We start from the raw sequence: 17,805 nt of genomic DNA on the forward strand, positions 1-17,805 counted from the left end.
CCCCCCAGAGTGGGGAAAGACACTGATCTCATAAACTGTACCACCCAGGCTGTACCTGTATCCCCTGATTTAATCCTGTTTAACAACGAGGAAACTCCATTAAATGTCGATCTAATGTGTTTTAGCTCCTCATCATTCCCTGCCAATCCAATTGTATTAACGCCATATAAAGCAGGGACTACATTAAATAATCCTGTTCCCCCCCTTCAATCGACCCTATTGGCCCAATTTGAGCGATTGTTGAATGCTGCTCTGTTACCCCTGGTCACTAAAATTAAGGAGTTGGGAGACAGGTTGACCAGTGTTGAACAAATAGTAAAAAGGATTTACCCACCAACTGTAAATTCTGCTGTTTCCCCACGTTCCACGCTCTCTACAAACCCTGACAAGCCTATTTCCATTGAACACAGGAAAGCACAAACAATTGACTCTTCCCTGAGCATACCCTTCCCAAGGGGCCGTAATAACACTCCTAAGCCTACTAGTGCCCCTTTTAAAGCCTCTAGATATCCTCAGGTAAGAAGGCATCGAATTAATTTACCCCCTGAAGCTGCCCCCTACCTGTCCGTTCTTTCCGGGGTGCCTGAACTTGGTCAGGGCAATCACGAAACAAGTGAGGATCTGCTAAATAAGACCATCTTTTGGCTTAACAACAACAGACCGCTGCCGCCCGCCTTAGATGGCGGAATTTTGAGCGTCAGGAGGGTGGGGTGGTTAGGCAGATTGCCTAAAGACATTTCGGGAGACCTGATATTAATCAGATTTAAACACAGGAACATTGTCCCCTATTTAAGACTTTCTCAACCAAAACCTGGAGATGGCCCTATTTCTACTTGGGACTGGTTTGATTTTTACCCGGGCCCCAGAGTATTGAACAATAACACTTGGTGAAAGGGGACTCTGGTTACCACGTGTTATTACTCTTATACACAGGCATGTAAAATGGAAAAAGCCCAATATGTTCTTAATAATTGTATTTATGTATCTTGTCGTACATGCTATGTCATTTTTCTCTATGTATCAAGGCCTAATCGATTGCTTCTTTTTTTTTTTTTTATTAATTTTTAAACATGCTAAGATTGGTTCTCCTGATCTTGCTTTTTAAATAGGTTATGATTTCTCCGATACACTTTTTCATTTCTATTTCCTTATTTTAATGAATTGAGCAAATTGTTTGTTTTAAATTATTTCTGTAATTGTATGCTTGTATGATATTTTATGAAATATCGAATAAAGCTTATTTGAAACTTTGAAACTACCCATTCAGAAAAATTGTTCTCCAGCCGATCCCCATAATTACAGGCTGTTGGACTTGGCCCTTTTTCCTGAATTTTTTCACTTTTTCTCCCCCCATTAGAGGATTTCTTCCCCATGGTAGAGGAATTATAGGTCATGTGTGGTGTGAGATGCAGTGACACATACTGCGCAATGGCATGCGCAGATTTATTTGTGCTGTTGTGGAGAAATGTCACTTTTAAAATAGACGCCATTTCTGTGTGCCTGCCTGCCGGTGCTGGAGTTGCCAGTCTAGTTGTTTGTTTCCCAGCACCCCTAGCTTTTGGAGGGAAACCTAGCAGACAGGGTGCTGGACACCTCCCCCTAGACCAGTTAGAACCAGTTTCCCCAGACGCTTCTAGAAGCTTCTGTCACTGTCTGGTAGGTGGGGTGAGGGGCGTATAAATAGGGGGGCTGTGCCACCATTGGCTCAGTCAGAGCGTGGACCCGAGAGAGAGGGGAACCTCTGCCAGGAGGTACCGCCACCTGGGCCTGTGTGCTGGCTCCTGTGCCCAACTGTGCCCCTCTGCTGTCCACAGGGCTAGTGAGAGCCCCGCTGCTGGAGTAAAGGCTGCTGTATCAGGAGGAGTGCCACATTACAGAGGAGGATGGTTCCTAGGACCTACAGCCCTGTTCTGATGAGTGCCCATTGACTGCTGATCTTGCCCAGTAGTGCCTGCTGCTCTGCTACCTAGCGCCTGAAGAAGAAGAGCACTATATTGGACTGGCATGTGCTCCCTGCTTGCACCCTAGCGCCTTGTGGGACCCTGACTGCATGCCCTGCGCAAGGTGAGCGCTATATTTGTTGGGCGCTACACTTTAATTGACGGTATCCTGCCTGCTATCTAGCGCTTAGCGAGGGCGGCACTATATACTGATTGCCCAGGAGAAGAGGAGCACTGTCCTTGGCCCCTGAAGCTTGTGGGGATGCCTAGTGCCTGTTAAGCGCTATTCTTCATGACCCAAAGGAGGTGAGGAGCGTGGGCCCTGCTGCGCTTGTTGTCTGGGAAAACTACTTATTTAAAAAAGAGCAGGAGCCCACCCCGCATATTGCCCCTACTGCGCCTGGCGCTTTATGTGAATTAGAAACCCAGCAGGTGCCCACCCCGCGGGTTTATTGCTAGTGAAAGCGGGTGCCCACCCCGCCTGCCGGGAGCCCACACCGCATAAGCCTGGAGGAGCGGGTGCCTACCCCGCAAGTGTTTTCCGTTGAGGGCGGGAGTCTACCCCACACTTTAAAACCCCATCTGTTCTCTGTTCTCAATAAACCAACTTCTTTTAAACCACTAATCCAGCCTCCGCGCCTGGTTATACGACTCGCCCTCCCACAAAAACAGATTGATGTTGATCCAGGAGTTTGAAATTCTCAAAGTGAGTGCAAAGTCGCGATTGCACACATTTTTCTAGGAGCTTAGCCGGAGTGGGTATGTTGGAGATGGGATGGAAGTTGTTGAGATCAGTCCTTTCGGTATTACGTTTTTTAAGAATGGGTGATACCCGAGATGCTTTAAGACATTAGGAGATCTTGTCTTGTGATAATGAAGCATTGACAATCTTTGTTTAAAGGGGGATGAAGGCATTCTTGATTTCTTTGAAGACCGTCGGTGGCAATGGGCCGCTGTAGTGATTAGAAGGGTTTTGTAGTTGTTGTTTTCAATGAGGGGAGTGAAAGAGCCCCAAGTGGCCTTGTTCTTGGTGCTAATACTAAGTAGCTCGAGCCTCTCCAAGAGAGCAGGTGGAGCCGCAATCTCATATGATGAAAGAAGGGCCTTCTTAGATTCAAGGTCAATACTGAGGAGTTTAGTATTCTGCATAAAGAAAGTAGCCAGAAAGTCGTATGAAGGAGAGTCGTCTCCTGAGTCAAGGTGGTTGGGTACTTTCGCAGATTGTTGTTTGACAATTTCAAAAAGTTTCTTGGGCCATTTTGAGGCTTGAATAAGTTTGGATCTGAAGTAATCTGCCTTAGCACTCTTGATTTTTTTAATTAGAGGATCTCCTTACCGATCTAAAGACTTCAAGATGATCCAAGGAAGGTTTAGATCTCCAAAAACGTTCTGCTGTCCTTAAGTTGCGGCTTTCAGAGTTTAGTTTGTCATTTACCCAGGGTTCGGAAATTTTGGGGGAGGCATTTTTTGTTGTTGTAGAGGTGCTATGGAATCCAGGATAGCAGAGATAGTGTCATCAGGATCATCGTCTCCTAAATCAGGCTGTGTACGAGGAGACCCCTGTGGTGTTATGTGTAGTGGATCTGAGGGTGGTGGTTGTGGTAATGGTGAAGATGGCGGAGGAGATGGCAAACTAGGGTGGATAGGACTTGTAGCAATGTCCTTCTTCTTCTTAAGAGGAATCTTAAACCCAGTGTCCTCTGAACTACCTTTCCTTTTTGAAGGCATTTCAGCAAAAATGTGTCTAGAATCTGGGTTGATGTATAGCTTTTTCTGTTTCAGGTCTAATCTGTCCTTTATGACATCTAAGATCAGTTCCGGGAGATCATCTTCTGATTTCAGCGCCAAAGGTTTCGGTGTCAAACTGGGCTGGTCCTTTTTTTCCTTTAAAGCGGAAGGTTTCGGCTCCGAACCATATTTGTCCTATAGAGAAGAATGTTTCAGATCCGAAGACTATATGTCTTGACTTGATCTCGTGCCGGACAGCTTGACTATTTTTTTCAGTGCCAGGCCTGTGGGTGGGCCATCGGAGACATCGTCCCAGTGCCAACTAAGGCCTGAAGACAGTTGTGGTGCCAAAGCCTTATGTTTAGTGGAAGAGAGTTTAAGGGGTAAGGGTGCTTTAGTACTCACAGCACCCTGTCCCGCTGGAACGTCCTTGGACTCCAATTCGATTTCTAAGTCGGAATCTGAGTCTTTCGATTTCTAAGTCGGAATCTGGGTCTGGGACCAAGAAGGTCACCTCGTCTTCCGCAGCTGTCGCTTCTTCCTGTTCGAATCTTTCGCCGAAGATATCCGGAGTATGTTGAGTGCTTTGGCGTTGCATTTCAATCCTGAATAGTCTATTTCGATCGAAACCACCGAAAAGCCTCACAATCTTCTTCCTTGTGCTCCGGTGAGTGGCACAAGTTGCAGACTTGGTGTAGGTTGGTGCAAGGGTACTTAGAGTGGCACAGAGGACAGATTTGAAACAGAATCCGCTCCATCGGGAGAAGGCTGGACAAACTCGCAGGGCCCGAAGGCCACTCACAATGTTTTCGACCGAAGATGGAGACTTTCCCCGATCAAATTAATACACAGGGAGAGGGAAACGTGTACGATAACAAAACTGTTGACGGTACAGTAGATTGCGCATGGAAGGGAACCCGAAGAACGGTTTCGAACCGGAGTGCAGCAAAACACGTTCGAACCTGATGGCAGAAAGAAAACAATCTAACAATGGAGTCAATGCCAATGCACACTTTCACCGAAAGGATGAGTCATTTTACCTCGTGACTGGGAAAGACTTCTTCATAGAAAAACAACCTGCAAACATCCGGACTCCACACTAGATGGCAGGAGTATGCAAAGCATATGTATATACAGCACACATGCCTTGAACAAATTGTTTTGTTCTCATGCTCCAATATTGAGTAGAGAAGGACTTTTTAAAATATTTATATACCTCAATGCTTCAGTTCTTTACTTCTGTGCCCTGGATCATAAATCTGACTCCACCACTACTCATTACCAGGCCCGGTTACCTGCAGCCTAAACATAATAATGTAGAATAAACACAGATTTCCCTTAACTTTAAAAACACAATCTGACCCTGCGCATATTTAAAAATTAACTCGAGGCTGTGAGGTACCCTGAGGTCTCTGTGAGCTACTGGTAGCTTGCGATCCACTGGTTGGAGGCACCTGATCTAGCACTAGTTTGCTTATGACGAAAATATAAAAATTAGTGAATCAGAACATCACATCACTGTTAATGGTTAGAAAGTTTGAACCCACCCTCACAAGGCCAATTAGTAAAACGCTTCAACAAATTGCTATGAAATGGCTATGGAACCAAATGTGCCTTGTGGATAACATGCACTAGCACACATGAAATGCACTAGCACACATGAAAAACACACAGATAAACATTACCTGGATGAGGAAAAGTGCTTGCAGAAGGAGATTAAAAAGCATATCAGCAATTATTTTGCTGACACTGGGAAATGGCTGTGGTTTTCTCCCCGACATCTCAAATGCCAAATCTGCAATGTCCTGCAAAAAGAAAAGAAAAAGTACAGCAATGCCACTTATGATTATGCACATCCATGCTGTGAACAGCAAACATCAACTGTCCTATTTCCCTGTGTCTTCAAGACAAGATAAATACCTTCTACTGTAGGCCATGAACTAAACACCCGAAACACAAAATACGTTTTAGAACGTAATTGAGATGGCTATTGTCTTGGGGCAGGCCTTGTTAGGGGCATCACATAATTCAGAGATTTTACCTTGCAGTCTGAGTCCATTGCAGTTTCAAAGCATTTATACTGTTTTCACCTTAGCTGCACCAGTTCATCTCTAAGAGCCCTTGAGCTACCTCTTTAAATTAAACTTCTTTTGACAGACATTTCCCCAGGTGCTAAACACTGCGTCAAAACCCACCCAAATGATTTATGGTACAAACATGATGGCAAACAGCCTTGCTATCAACAACATGTATAGGTATGCCAGATAACTTTGCCTTTTCCCCCATCTGTGTTAATCCGCATCGCCGGCTCTCATTAGACTGCCAGGCCGCTGGCGAGCGGAGCAGCACATCAGTGTGAAATTCTGTGGAGGAGCAGGGGATCTGTGAAAGTTTCATGACGACGACAGGAGAAGAGACTGCTATGTCAAAATAGGGATGAGACTGGTAAATGAGATATAGATGACAAAGGGAAGTTCTGAGTATATTTAGGATTAGTGGTAAGAAGAGCGGAGAACAAAATATCCAATGAATAGACAAGAGTGGGAAACGCACAACCAGGAAACACAAAAATGACATGTCTGGTTGCGGAAAACAGATGGGAAAGTAGGCAAAAAAGTCTTATTTTCACTCAGTGGCAATCTCACCAGGGAAAGGAGATTACAAATGTGCAGTTTGTAATTGTATTTATATAGCGCTTACTACTCCCGACGAGGCTCTGAATCACTTTTCAGTGAGTAGCACACTACTCCGGAACCCAAAGTATTACTGGTGGATTAGTATAGGGAAATATAAGTTGTTAATTTGAGAGGTGGGTAAGTGAATCTGTTAGTTTGATTGAATAGGATAAAGGAGGGATAGAGGAGGGAAGAGTCTGGATAGTGTTATTTGGGAGATCACATTAGTTAGATGAGGTTTGGGAAGAGTCAAAGGAGGGATACAGGAGGGGAGAGTCCAGAAAGGGTTGTTAGGGAGATCACAGTAGTAAAATGATGTTTTGGATGAGTCAAAGGAGGGATACAGGAGGGAAGAGTCAAGGATGTTTTATTTTGAAGATGACAGTAGTAAAATGAGATTTAAGTTGGGTCAAGAAGGGACAAAGGAGGGAAGTGTACAGAAAAAGGTTATAAGAGATCACAGTAGAAGACTGAGGTTTGGGGTGAGTTAGGGAGGGATGGAGTAAGTAAAAGTCCAGAATAAAACGGGAGTTTTCGGCCTGGAAAGAGGTTCATTTTGCCACGTCTTACTGGCAGTTTAAAACCACACACAGGCTCTAATGGCAGGTCTGAGACATTTTTTTAATGTGTGGCACATTAAGAGCTGCAGGCCCACTAGTAGCATATAATTTACAGGCCGGGTACAGGTTGTACCATTTTACTATGAATATATGTGTAATTAAATGTACCAATCAGGTGAGGGACAGTTTTACCATGTTTTAAGGAGAGACCTCAAGCACTTTAGAACTGGTTAGCAGTAGTAAAGTTCAGTCTTAAAGCCATCACAGGTGAGTAGACAAAATCTTAAAGGGAAGACCACCCTAAGGACTGACATGCTTAACAACTCTTATCCATGAAGGCCAGTGTTTCAAATTCTACAGAGTTATAGCTATGATGGGCGCAATGTGGACTCCTGTAGTAAGTTGCAAATGTACAATTCTAGTATGATCCTATGTTTAGGAATCAAAAATTACTGCAGTACAAATAGACTACACATTTTCCTTAACAAATGTTACCAATACATGAATACCTTACCATCTTCTATTCCGATGTTTCATTATAGCCTTTCATAAGGAAGAAGCAGGGGTATTTAGCTGCTTGTGCAGTTATAAAAACAAAGTGTTTAAAAAGTACATGATCACTCGCAACCATAAAGCATTTAGTTAAAGAGTACTGCATGGCACACTGTTCAATATACTAGGAAAGAAAAATACAATGATTGCAGGAACATAGTACACCACTTTCCTCTATGTACTCTCAATTTGCCTACACTTTGTAAATAGCCACAATTAATACATAAATCAACCGATTAGAAACATGGATATACTTTACCTGAAACCAGATGGCATTGACGACTTTGCTAAGTACAAAGAGAGGTAGAACCCATAATGCACTGAAAATCGAAGTGAGAATAAACTCCAACCAAGACCAGACATCTCCATGTAAAGATGGATCACCTAGAAAAAGTAAGTGAAATCACAGTTCAAATATCATTCAAAAAAGAAAATCTAAGAAGCTCGCTTCGATTCTCATTAAACAATTACCTTAGCTAGGTGGGGGTACAATAGAGAAGGATAAAATTAAACACTCAGATAACAGACATCTGTAAACGCCACTGTAATGCTTATGAATAGCTACATCCAAGTCACTGTGAAATGGAGGTGAAGCAGTAGCTTGGAACACTCAAATATGCTGACATTCAATGTTGATGGCATCAGACGTGGGGAATAAGGCAGAGGGATGCTTCCTCTTCAGTCGACAGACACACACTGTGAACAGGTACCTGTGGTCTAATCTGCTTGAAAGAAGAAATGTCAATAGATGTGGTAGTAGGCAGAAGTGATGTAAATAGGTAAATATAAAAGTGGGGATGCTTGCACTGACAGCTTATTACCTTGATGTTGCACCTTATTAGGGTGTCCAATCATGAGGTATTTCGAGAAAAGTATATTCTTATCTAACGGAAGGTCATGTGTTTGTTGCAGGTATGCTATACTCCGGACTTAATTGTTGCAGTGCTCAAGAGGATTTCCTGGTCAAAAGGTTTGGGCGATTTAAACATATGTACATAAATACCTACAGTGGCCCGACACATATTGATTACTTTTGATAAGAATATGCCTTTCTCATATCCATTAAAAGGCCTTCAAAAAGCCCCAGGCTGTGCCTCAAAAGGTTAAACACATGTTGGCTGTGACTCTTGTGCAAGGAAACAAGAATAAAGGAATTCAACCAGAAAAACCTACAGTTTGTTGTTAGTCATAACAGCTTATACCTTGAAATGTTAAAATGATTGTTCACCCAAATAAGGTATGAAACATAGAAAATAACAAATCAGTGCACGCATCTCCACTACTGTATTTGCTTATGGATACTGATACTGTGGGGAGGGAGCTGTATCCACAAGGATATTGCTCAAGCATGCCTAACCACATGCCTCGGTCACTAAGGCAATCATTAGAACAACATAATCCAGAAGCCCCATGTTTTTCTCTGCAACTAACCAGAAGTGACGTAAATACCCTAGTGGAAGTTAATATATGGACTAGTACAGGCAGCAGTGCTTGCTTTTGTGCCACATGCAAAAACAACAAGGTGATGGATGGAATGCTTGAATTAATCTTAGCCACTGGCAATCAATCGGCCACATCCCATTCCTTCATTTGTTGCCCACCATGCCACCTCAGTTAGGACCCAACCATATGCAAACCAATCTTGACCCTGCTCCTCATGGTAACAATCCTGCCCACGCTTGGAACCAAGCTATACCTAGCGGAAGAGCCCTAATTCGGGTGATACAGTCTTTAGGTTGCTTGTCATATGGTTCGGGGAAAACCTAGCCTGGCACTTCGTGCTGGACTGTTCACATGAGGAGCAATGTCAAGACAGATTTGCAAGTGGCTAGGTACAAACTGAGGTGGCATGGTGAACAAAAAAACGATGGGTTGGGATGTGGCCCGAGCAATTGTCAGTGGCTGAGATTAATTCAAGCATTCCATCCATCATCTTGTTGTTTCTGCTTTTGTGACGTGACGGTGGAACCACAGTGACACTCATACAGGAGCCCTAAGCACAATATGTCATTAAGGTGTGTTAGAAATTGGGTCTCTAGTCGGCAGAGGTTTGCACCATGTTTAATAGGGACCACAATCCTAGTCAATGTATGCTAGATAAACATTACCAGAGTTCTGGATTTTTAAAGAATAAACCAAAAATAGTGCTTAGAAGTCAATTGAGCTAAAATGGTGCTTGAAGTCGCGCTAGACAGGGTTAAATTTAAAATCCAGGCCTACCAGAATGGGGTTCAGGCCAGCTACAGGACTCTAACAGGTCCTGCTGACAAAGTACCTTGGATGGAACAAAGCGTCGATTTCTCGAGGCAAGGAGTCGCTGCATCCACCGCGTGCATGTAGGCCAGTGACGGCACCATCTATGGAAGCTTTGTCACCGAACCCCTGTACGATGCAGGCATTGTGGTGTAGTCGAGCAGTGCCTACTGTAGAGGTGATGTTGCCGAGAAGCCACTGCGTCGGCATCGAAGGGGGATGACTCGCTTCTGAACAGTGCAAAGCCACTGCTGCATCAATGTAGGAAAAGCTGCAAAAATGCCAAGGACTGGAATGGGGGAGGGTAGGACTCACAGATGGCGGAGTCCAGTAGCACCAGCAGAATTGCAAGAAGTCTTATGACCCTGACACTTCAGAAAACAGGAGGCAAGCCAGCAAGCCCTTGGAGTCACTCTGGGTTCAAGCGATGTGGGTCCAGTCCTTGTCCTATGCAGGGCAGAGATCAGCATGCAGCAGGACAGCTCAGCACAGCAGTGAAGCAATTCCTTAGAACAGTCAGTCAAGCAGAGTAGCACAGCAGTCCATGCTCCTGGCAGAGTTCATCACAGGTCCAGTAATGTACTTTCTTTGTAGGGTCAGAGCACCAGTACTTATACCCAAATATTCATTTGAAGTGGGGTTGAATTCAAAGAAGCTCCCTGAAGTACACAGGTCCCTTTTCATACCAGCCCTGTCTGCTAGGCTATCTGTGGGGGTGGGTAATCAGTTATTTGTGTGGTGACATGACACAGCCTATTCAGATGTAGGTGCCAGCTCCTACTACCCCTTACTGCCCAGGAAGGCCATGAAAATGCAGATGAGTCCTCTGTCACAGCCACCCTTCCTGTGTTTGTGGCTGTCTAGAGGGAATGCACAAAGTGTAGCTGTCACCCAGTCCAGACATGTATTGGAGACAGGTGGCAGGCACATAGAGCAAAGATAAGAGCACAGAAATGTCCACTTTCTAAAAGTGGAATTTCTAACAATAGTAATGTTAAATCCAACTTCACTACTAAAGAGGGTTTAAACACCACTATTCCAAAGATATAAAACATGATGTGGATACTCCTTTCCAATCAGGGATTACATCTTAAAAGTGTTTTAAGGAATTCACAATGCTAGCATATGAGAGAAGTCGGCCTTGAAGTAGTGAGAAATGAATGTAACTGTTTGTCACTATCAGTACAATGTAAAAGTGCATGTCGTACCTTTTAGTCATACAGTACCCTGCCCATGGGACTACCTAGGCCTCCTTAGGGGTGACCTATGTGTAATTTAGGGGGTGTTTAAGGCTTGGCAAGTGGTTGTAAATGTCAAGTCGACGTGGCAGCAACTTGTGTAGGTGGCAAAACCAGTGCTACAGGCCCACTAGTAGCATTTCGATTACAGGCCTTATGTAAATGTATACCTCTTTACAAGGGTAATAAATATGCCAATGAGGTATATACCAGCATCACCATGTTTCAGGGGACAAGCACATGCACTTTAACACTGGTTAGCAGTGGTAATGTGCTCAGAGTCCTAAGGCCAACAAAAAGATAAAGTGGAGGTAAGCAGGCAATAAATTGGGGGAAGTCCATCTGTGAGGAGGAGGAGCAGGAGCAGGAGGACGCTCGTGGGGCGAAACAGTTGTGGACTTCCTCATTGCCACTAACGCAAGACCCGGAAATCACCAGCGCTCTAGTCGCCGGACGACTGGAGGGGGCGGAGTCACGCCCACAAGCTGAATCGAGGAGAATAAGAAGGGAAAAGGAGGAACGGACGGGGTGCAGCGTTGGAGACTGGAGAGTCGAGCACCTGGAGGGCGGAGAGGAGAGCCGAAGAGTGGAGAGCGCGGAGAGGCGAGGAGCGGAGAGCGAGGGGAGCCGAAGAGTGGAGAGCGTGGAGAGGCGAGGAGCGGAGTGCAAGTGGTCCTTGTATTATAGGATACAAGATCTGGGCACACGTTGGCTCACTCCCCATGAGTCCACCATAGATGAACTGACTGCTAAGGTTTATTTGGAACAGTTTCTGGACGCCTTACCACCCACCACCCGCTCCTGGATCGAACAACATCCCAACCTCACTCCTACCACAGCAGTAGACTTAGCTTGTGCTTACCACAGGGCCCCCTAGTTCCGAGCTGGGATAACCCTAACACCTGCACCCCTCCCAAGACAGACAAACCCCAGACCTACGAGCATACCCGAGCCCCGAGCTTCCTTCCTTCCCCATGTCCCCTTTAGACCTATGTCCCTCGTGCCTGGTCCAATTATACTAGGACCCCTGTGCGACCACTGCTCCGAACGGGGCCACATAGCCCGACAGTGCCCTCATAGACCCCCACCAGCCGAACCCATGGAGATAGGATATTCAAAGGGGTGTGTATATATGACAGGCAAAATCCATCACCAGTTTAAAAGATAGGTGCTTCTAAATGGGAAAAAACAACAGGCATTACTGGACACAGGTTGTCATGTGTCCGTCGTAGATAGGGCTTTGGTTGCCCTACAGCAACTTCGAGATAACGAGATGGTGCATGTTACTTGTGTCCATGGTAACACTGTGAGGTATCCCGTAGCGGAAGTACTATTAGACGTTTCTAACGACCCCCAACTGCGAAAAGTATGTGTGATACCCTCTTTACCGGAGGCTGTCATTATTGGGACGGATCACCCACGATTTGACCAGTACATTAACGAGACAAGGAGCCAATCAACAACCTGGTGGGGGGATGCCCCATTCAAGGATAGCGAGGTGGAGGGGGTAGTAGGGAAGGATCGAAAAGGCAAAAACGAAAAACGCAGAGCCAAAACTTTGTTTACACACGCAACACGACAATCACGTGTCTTTCCTGTGACCCTTACAGACGCGGTAGAACCCACCCCTAAAAGCTTTCGGGTGGCCCAGAGGGACGACAACACCCTACTCCATGCATGGGAACAGGTGCAAGAACAGGAACCCGACAAGGTAGGACCTTACTTTTTTATGAAACGGGGCTTGCTGTATAGAGCCACAAAAAGGGGAGACACCATAACAACTCAGCTCCTGGTTCCCTTGTCCTTTCGCGACCATGTGTTACAGCTGGCCCACAACTTTACAGGCGGGGACAATTATGGGAAAGAACAAACCCTCACATACTTATTAGGTAAATTCTACTGGCCCGGTGTCTATAAGGATGTGGCGAGGTACTGTGCTGCATGTGTGCGATGCTAGTACTCTAATCCCGCCGGGGTACAAAAGGCTCCGTTATACCCTCTACCCATAATAGACATCCCATTTAAGCGTGAGGGCATGGACCTAGTGGGACCCCTCACTCCCTCAGCTAGAGGCCACAAATATCTGTTGGTAGTTGTAGATTACGCTAGCCGGTACCCTGAAGCATTTCCCCTGAAATCAATGACGACCCCTGTGATAGCCAGAGCCATGGTTACCTTGTTTACTCGAGTGGGGTTTCCCGAAGAGATCCTCACCGATCAAGGGACCCCATTCATGTTTCGCCTGATGGCACAAGTGTGCGGGATCCTGGGTATCCTAAGGATACGGACATCCGTCTATCACCCCCAGACAGATGGCCTTGTGGAGCGCTATAACAAAACCATAAAGAATATGCTCCGCAAGGTAATCTCAGACACAGGAAAGGACTGGGATCAACAGCTACCCCTCATAATGTTTGCCATAAGAATACAGGAGCATAAATCCACAGGATACTCCCCGTTCGAGATCATCTTCGGCAGGAAACCCTGGACACTGCTAGATATGGCCGCGGAGCAGTGGGATGAGGAAGAGTAGGAGGAGGGAAGACCCCTCCGACAATACGCAGCAGATTTAAAGACCGCCATCACCCGCATACGTGGTCTAGTCCATGATCATATGGAGACGGCCCAAACCGCTCAGAAACGTCTCTATGATCGTAATAGTACGGTTAGAACATTCCAGCCCGGAGAAAAGGTACTCCTACTCCTTCCCACCTCCGACAACAAGCTGCTGTCAAAATGGCAAGGACCCTACGTCATAGAGAAGAAAGTGTCTCCTGTCACTTAGAGTGTACTCCAACCCCTGCATCCAGGCGCAAAACAAATATACCAAGTCAACCACCTGAAGAAATTGGTGGAAACCCCTGAGAATACAGGAGAGGGTAGGTCCTCCCTTCTGGTAACCACACAGAGTCCCTTGGACCTTCCCGCAGCCCCCACCACACCGTCACCAACAGAGGAAGCCCCCATAGTTGACATAGTCACACCCTCCCAGCGAGCCCAGCTGAAAGCCACCCTCGTCCAATTTTCTGGTCTTTTTTCTTCCAGTCCCGGATTGACTACATTGGTACAACACGATATCGTGGTCTTGAACGATACCATCGTCAAACAAAGACCATACCGCATTCCTGAGGCTAGGAGGGAAGCCGTGGAAAAAGAGGTGTCTGCTATGCTGCAGGCCCACATTATAGAGGCCTCTACAAGCAATTGGTGCTCTCCCATAGTATTAGTGCCGAAACCGGACTGAAGCTTACGTTTCTGTATTGACTTCCGACAAGTGAATAACGTTACAAAGTTTGACATTTACCCAATGCCGCGGGTCGATGAGTTGCTGGGGAAACTGGGATCTGCCACCTACATGACAACCCTGGACCTTACAAAAGGGTACTGGCAGATCCCTTTGTCACCCCAAGCAAAAGAAAAGACTGCCTTTTCGACCCCCACTGGCCTCTATCACTTTTGTGTACTACCCTTTGGTCTACATAGAGCACCCGCAACGTTCCTAAGGCTCATGGATCGGCTCCTTCAACCCCATAGGGAATACGCAGCCGCCTATATTGACGATATAGTGGTGTTTAGTCCCACCTGGGAGGACCATCTGAAGAATCTCTTTTTAGTGCTTTCAGCAATCCAAGATGCAGGGCTTAAGATCAACCCAAAAAAATCACTGTTAGCTACAGACTCCATACACTATCTAGGGTATACAATACATGGGGGCATATAAAATCCCAGATAAGCAAAATAGAGGCAGTCCAGGCGATCCCTATCCCCAAAACAAAAAAAAGATGTCAGGTCCTTCTTGGGGTTCATAGGCTACTACAGGCGCTTCATCCCACACTTTTCCACCCTGGCCAGCCCCCTTACTAACCTCCTGGTCAATACACAGCCAATGCAAATCAGAACCTGGGGTAACCACCACGAGGAGAGTTTCCAAACCCTCAAAAACGCAATATGCACAGCCCCCGTCTTACGCTGCCCGGACTTCCAAAAAAGCGTTGTCCTGCAGACCGACGCGTCAGGAGTAGGCTTGGGTGCGGTCCTACAACAACCCAATTCGGACGGTGAGTTGGTGCCCATCCTGTTCATAAGCAGAAAACTGTTCCCTAGGGAGATCCATTACTCCACAATAGAAAAGGAATGCCTGGCGATCAAATGGGCAATTGAAGCCCTGCAGTACTACCTCTTGGGTCATTCATTCACTTTAACAGATCATGCAATTTGACCTGGCTGGCGCATAACAAGGACACCAACCAACGTATCCTCCGTTGGTTTATGTCCCTGCAACCTTTTTCGTTTCAGACACTGCATGTCCCCCGGGTCCAGGCAAGTCTGCGCTGACTATTTATCCCTGCCCCGAGTGGTCTCCCAGTCTGTTCTTACGGGGGAGATGTGTGAGGAGGAGGAGCAGGAGGACGCCCGTGGGGCGAAACAGTTGTGGACTTCCTCATTGCCACTAATGCAAGACCCGGAAATCACCAGCGCTCTAGTCGCCGGACGGCTGGAGGGGGCGGAGTCACGCCCACTAGCGGAAGAGAGGAGAACAAGAAGGGAAAAGGAGGAACCTACGGGGTGCAGCGTTGGAGACCAGAGAGTCGAGCACCTGGAGGGCGGAGAGGAGAGCTGAAGAGTGGATAGCGTGGAGAGGCGAGGAGCGGAGAGCGAGGGGAGCCGAAGAGTGGAGAGGGTGGAGAGGCGAGGAGCGGAGAGCGAGGGGAGTCAAAGAGTGGAGAGCGTGGAGAGGCAAGGAGCGGAGAGCGAGGGGAGCCGAGGGGCGGAAGGAGGAGTACCTGTGGAGGAGACAGAGGGACGCAGAAGCCAGGAGAGTGTTTTCTACACCGTTTGCAAACCCGGTGGGCCCACTTATTGCTCGGTGACGGTAGCACTCAACCTAGTAATATAGCACAGACTAATCCGGACCCTATATCTTCTTGTTTCCCTTCTGAGGCCCAGAAATCCGGGAATCAAAACCAGAGACCAAGCAGGACCACCGACCAAGGGACCAAGACAGCACAAACGGAGGGAAGAGAACTCAAATCACCCACCCCATAGACCCTGTTATGAACTTTGTTTGTTGACAAGCCTCAATAAAAGTAGTCAACCGAACTTGTACCCCGTGGCTTTGTGTTCTGCACCCTTTGGGACCCCAGATCCCCACACCATCCTAAAGAAAACACGTCTACCCTTGTGCAATCAAAGCATGTGTCATCAGCAGACAGTGAGTAAAGTGTATGCGATTCATTTCAAATCCTAATGAATTACAGCAGGGCATTGCAAACAGGCAACAACTTCAAATAAGTAAGCAGGATGCATTGTGCAGCAGCAACTTGTTAACATACTAGTGACAAGAGATGCTTAACATTGCGATTTGGGTTTTCAACTCTGAATTAAGACAAATTTGTAATTTTTTTTTTTTTAGCAATTTCGAACTTGGTTCTCTGCTTATTGCACGTGCTTCAGGGCAGAGGAAAGCCCTCATATTTCAAAGCTTCTGCTAATCCACACTCTTAGGACATTGATGTAGACTGAACCCTCAAAGTTTAGAAATGCACATAAACAACTTTGTCATAGAATAGTGCTGCATTAATAATTCATGGTTTACTTACCGATTATTTGTGCTGTAGCAGACTGAAGCACAGGTATGAACACACGATAGAACAGGAGGAGACTGAGCTGCGGACAAAGTAAGAACAACACGATGAGCTCTTATCAGTAACAGTTCTGATTGTGTGTGTTTTCTGGTTTCTTGATCTAGTACAACGAATATATATTTGCTAATGCAATTGGCCAAAACACAAATTGTAATGTTAGACTGAAAATTAAAGGACTGGTATTAAACATTGAAACTGTAGTCATGGACACAAACAGGCAAAACCAGTGGACTGCATTGGTTGAAAGTGAGCATAATTAGCCCGATTCAAAATGCACTAACTCTCTAGTTTCTGACCAGAAAAGGTTAAGGATATGCTTCTGAAATGCACTGGGTTCATATACCAAAAAACAGAGTACAAATGCCACAAACAAGAGTAAAGGGTATGCTGTGCAATCAATCAAATGTACTTTATTTGGTTTCTGTATAAAACCATAAAAGCATTCTAAAACCGTACATAGTGTTAAATATAATTTGAAACAAAAGTTATACATGCAAAAATCACTTAAATAGCAAATCTAGCTTTAAAATCTCATACAATACATAAAAAAGTTATAGGATACATATACAAGAAACATTAAAACAGGAAGGCAGAAAACAAAAATAAGCCCAAAATCCCTGACTAAACTGGTTGTATCACCAACATTCCTAATAAGGCACCATACCGTTGTTTGAAAACCACTATCAGTTAGCCACAACAGCCTCAAAGCCTCACCGCTGTATTTAAAAAGTTCAGAACAAGGGGGACAGTATCACCAGACAACAATTGTTAATAAATAAAAGCTGACCCCACCCGCTTAAACTCGAATCTTTTAAAAATGTGGATAATAACGTTTTTTCGGAGAGTCACATAATACTTACAGAACAATAAAAAATGAAGCATGTCCTGTGGAGACTTACCGTCGCAGCCACAGGACTCTAAAATCTGATCTGAGCGGAAGAATCTTTCGACCCAAAAGCTGGCCTTAGCAATCCCAGCAGGATACTCTATTCTTAGAGAAGACAAGCAGGGTCGGGGCTAGCAATCATCGTTAGATATGATTTGCGAGTTTTAGGGTCCACAGCGGAAAGCTCCCCGAAACACTATCCTTTTGGATTACGCTAAGTTAAAACCTATACACTTAAGAGCATTCTATACAGGCCCCAAGGTCAAGAACACCTTTGTGAATGCCATTAGCCCTTTTAAGAATCTAGTATCGATGCATCTGATTTCAC

General features: G+C 45.6%; 1 protein-coding gene across 3 annotated transcripts in view; it reads right to left on the bottom strand.

Annotated features, from left to right (window-relative positions):
* EI24 (EI24 autophagy associated transmembrane protein) overlaps nt 1–17,805 on the bottom strand; it is a 380,944-nt gene that overhangs the window by 190,057 nt on the left and 173,082 nt on the right. For 2 of the 3 annotated variants that reach the window (XM_078682120.1, XM_078682118.1), the window contains exons 5-7: nt 16,547–16,613; nt 7,715–7,839; nt 5,354–5,473 (exon numbers count right to left, since the gene is read on the bottom strand). In XM_078682120.1, the coding sequence (XP_078538246.1) occupies nt 5,354–5,473; nt 7,715–7,839; nt 16,547–16,613 (312 nt within the window). The remainder of the gene's footprint in view (nt 1–5,353; nt 5,474–7,714; nt 7,840–16,546; nt 16,614–17,805) is intronic. The other variant, XM_078682119.1, reaches the window with a different exon arrangement.

Source organism: Lissotriton helveticus, chromosome 3_1, assembly GCF_964261635.1.
Source record: "Lissotriton helveticus chromosome 3_1, aLisHel1.1, whole genome shotgun sequence".
NCBI classification, from domain to species: domain Eukaryota; kingdom Metazoa; phylum Chordata; class Amphibia; order Caudata; family Salamandridae; genus Lissotriton; species Lissotriton helveticus.